The following is a 2,818-nucleotide window of genomic DNA, read 5'->3' on the forward strand; positions in this document are numbered from 1 at the left end:
AAATTCATGGACCAATTCTTAAAATCTAAGCTATAAAGAGAATGAAATGTATTAAAAGACTTGAGGTTTATAAAAAGTAACCTTTTTATACCATATTTTTATACTTTACAAAAATATTGAAATAATTCATGAGTTTTTCACTCTGCACCAGCTTTAAAAAAAATACTATCAAATTTTGACTTGCACCTTTAATGCATCTGAAAGCACCATCAGGGGATACTTTTAACGCAAAGGAGGATACCATTTACTAGATTAGGGAGGTATTTAGAACCCAAAAGCTTGCAGCAAAAGCACTCTATTACAAGAGATTCGACGTAATTTTTAGACATATCTAGACACAAGTCTTGAACAGAAGAGGCAGAAGAGGGTCTTCCACATAACTTGCTTATATTATACTTCGGTGAATATACTTACTAAGAGGTGGCTGAAAGCCTTTAAAAGACATCACTTTCACCTTGGGTGGGAAAAATCAGAGCTGTCTCTACACGTTGAGAACTTGATTGGTCTTTCCTGCTTCTTGTTCAGGTAGGGCTCGTGCCACTCATTATCTGTCCCTCAGGCAATATCAACCTTGCAGTTATAGAATGTTTGGCACTAGAAGGGTATGGCATGTCACAGTCTCTTGTCACCCCTGCATACATTCACACACTGAATCACGCATTTTCAGTCCTGAAACAGAGAGGTTTCAGTGTGTTCATCTCCTCAGGGTTTCTTCTGAAATGTCTGAATGGGGTCCTCCAAAAAGTTTAGAATACGAAAACTATACTTCCCTGTTTTTTTACAGATAGAGATATAATATTTTTTTCTTTTTTTGCAAATTGAACACTGAATCATGATTATCATTTAATGTACATCACTACGTGCTAGAGCTCCTTATCTCTCCTGAAAACCAGAAGTGAGCTGCATAGGATTTCTCTCGAAAGTAACGTAAAGGACTTAAATTGCATTTAAAGAGACTTTGAAATTCCACAGAAAGCAAACAGTTCTGGCAATATTAATGTTTATGACCTAATTAATCAGAATTTAGTTTATTTTCCATTGACAGCCTTACAAACACGATGATGTATCTTTTTAATTAAGAGCTATTTTGCAAACCTATTCTAACCTGAATGGTTGATTTATGGGAGTGTTGAAGACTACTATGCTCCTATTTTTACCCAGATAACAGTTTTCCTAACAGCAACATGGAGTGCTACAGTTTTGTTATTTTTGAAAGGGTTTCTTTTTGTTTGTTTTGTTTGATTTTGCCATTCATTATGCAAATATCAATCATACATTTCTAAAATAAAATGCACTACTGGCTAAAATTGAAAGCTCCGGTCAGAGCCTTCCTATTGGTTTGATTACAAGTACTGTGCAGTCAGAGCTTCATAGCAGCAAGAGGTCGTGGTTGAGTTTCCCCAGCTGAAGTAACTGATCTGTATGTATGGGTCGGGGTTTGGGTGTTTTTTGAGGCTTTCAGGTGATGCTGCTGTATCAGTGTCCTGCAGACAGACTGCACACAGTGGATCAAATGATAATCATGATGATAGCCAGACTAAGAACACGACAGCTTGCTGCTCTACTTGTGGTACACAGTTTAGTTATTCCTACAGCCTTACTGTCAACCCTCAATTTGGACTGCAATGTCGGAGCTTCTTCAAGCTGTGGTTTTGTTTTCTTTACAACGTGGTTTCATATTCCAAGCGCTCCTGGATAAGGGTGTCATCTTTATACTGTAGCCGTGGCGGAGCAGGGGAACATTCAAACGCTAAGATCGCCTTCCTCAGGCTCCTGTCCAACACGTGTCTCTCCCACGCTGGGTACCTGTTCCTGAACAGATCGATTTTAATGACAGACTCCTCAATCCTTGGTGGCCGGGATGAAGGTGTGGACGGTGCGGTGGGTCTCACCTGAAACACAGGCACACACCCATCCCTCTCCGCGAATTTTTGATCCCGCTCGCTCGTGACACTCCGGTTGTTGGAGATGGACCGTAGAGTGTTTGTTGCCACTTCTGGGGGTAGGGTGAAGGCAGCGGCAGGGTCCTCACAAGCACAGCTTGGTGACTGCCCAAACCTCGGTCCGTTGGGGTGAAAGAAGGCATAGTACATTAGCATAAAAACAATGCCTGTTAAAAAGCTGCTGAACACTACACACAGTGCTGGTATGGCAAATGCATCCGAGATCGGTGGGGCCTTGTACAGATACCACAGAGCACTCAAGGCGGTGTTTTCTAAAAGGATCACAAAATAGTAAATGAAAAGCCTACAGCGTGTCCTTCCTTCCTTGACATTGAACCAGCTGAAGATATAGATTATCCCAACGACCATGTCGAAAACTATCTCCTCCCATTTAGTGATGCAAAACTCTGTCTCGCAGTGGACGATCCAGAAGGTCATGATGCACCAGTGCAGCACGATGAAGATCCCAAAGTACAGCTGGAAAACCGAGGCAAACAGAGCAAAAGTAATAACCCGTGCTGCAATTGTGAAGAAATGCCAGCAAAACTGGATTATAACAGCCATGTAACTGATGGGTTTCTTGTCATCACGGGAGTCACGGAGGGCCTTTTGGTAGGAAGCCAAAGCCCAAGCCAGGGATACAAGAGATGCTGCAGCAGTAAGACCTAGGAGGAAACAGGAGATGCAGTTAAGTCATAATTAGTATATCAGCAATTAGTTGAAACCGGTGAGATCCTTGCTGCTTTAAATATGATCATCACCACTCACATAACAAAATCTCTTACTTCTTCAGCTCAGCCAGCTCTGAGAATGGACTTCTACTGCTGAGATTTCATTCCCTTCATAAGTACACTGGTGTGTGGGACACAAAAGAA

The 2,818-nt window shown here is 41.6% G+C and overlaps 1 protein-coding gene across 1 annotated transcript; it reads right to left on the minus strand.

Annotated features, from left to right (window-relative positions):
• Nucleotides 1-1,661: 1,661 nt before the first annotated feature.
• XKR4 (XK, Kell blood group complex subunit-related family, member 4) lies at nt 1,662-2,608 on the minus strand (the record flags this gene model as incomplete). The annotated part of the gene is made up of 1 exon (XM_010151157.1): nt 1,662-2,608. A coding segment is annotated over one exon (947 nt), but the record flags the coding sequence as incomplete, so codon positions are not given.
• Between the last annotated feature and the right edge of the window lie 210 nt (nt 2,609-2,818).

This window comes from Eurypyga helias, unplaced genomic scaffold, assembly GCF_000690775.1.
Source record: "Eurypyga helias isolate BGI_N326 unplaced genomic scaffold, ASM69077v1 scaffold25194, whole genome shotgun sequence".
Classification (NCBI taxonomy): Eukaryota; Metazoa; Chordata; class Aves; order Eurypygiformes; family Eurypygidae; genus Eurypyga; species Eurypyga helias.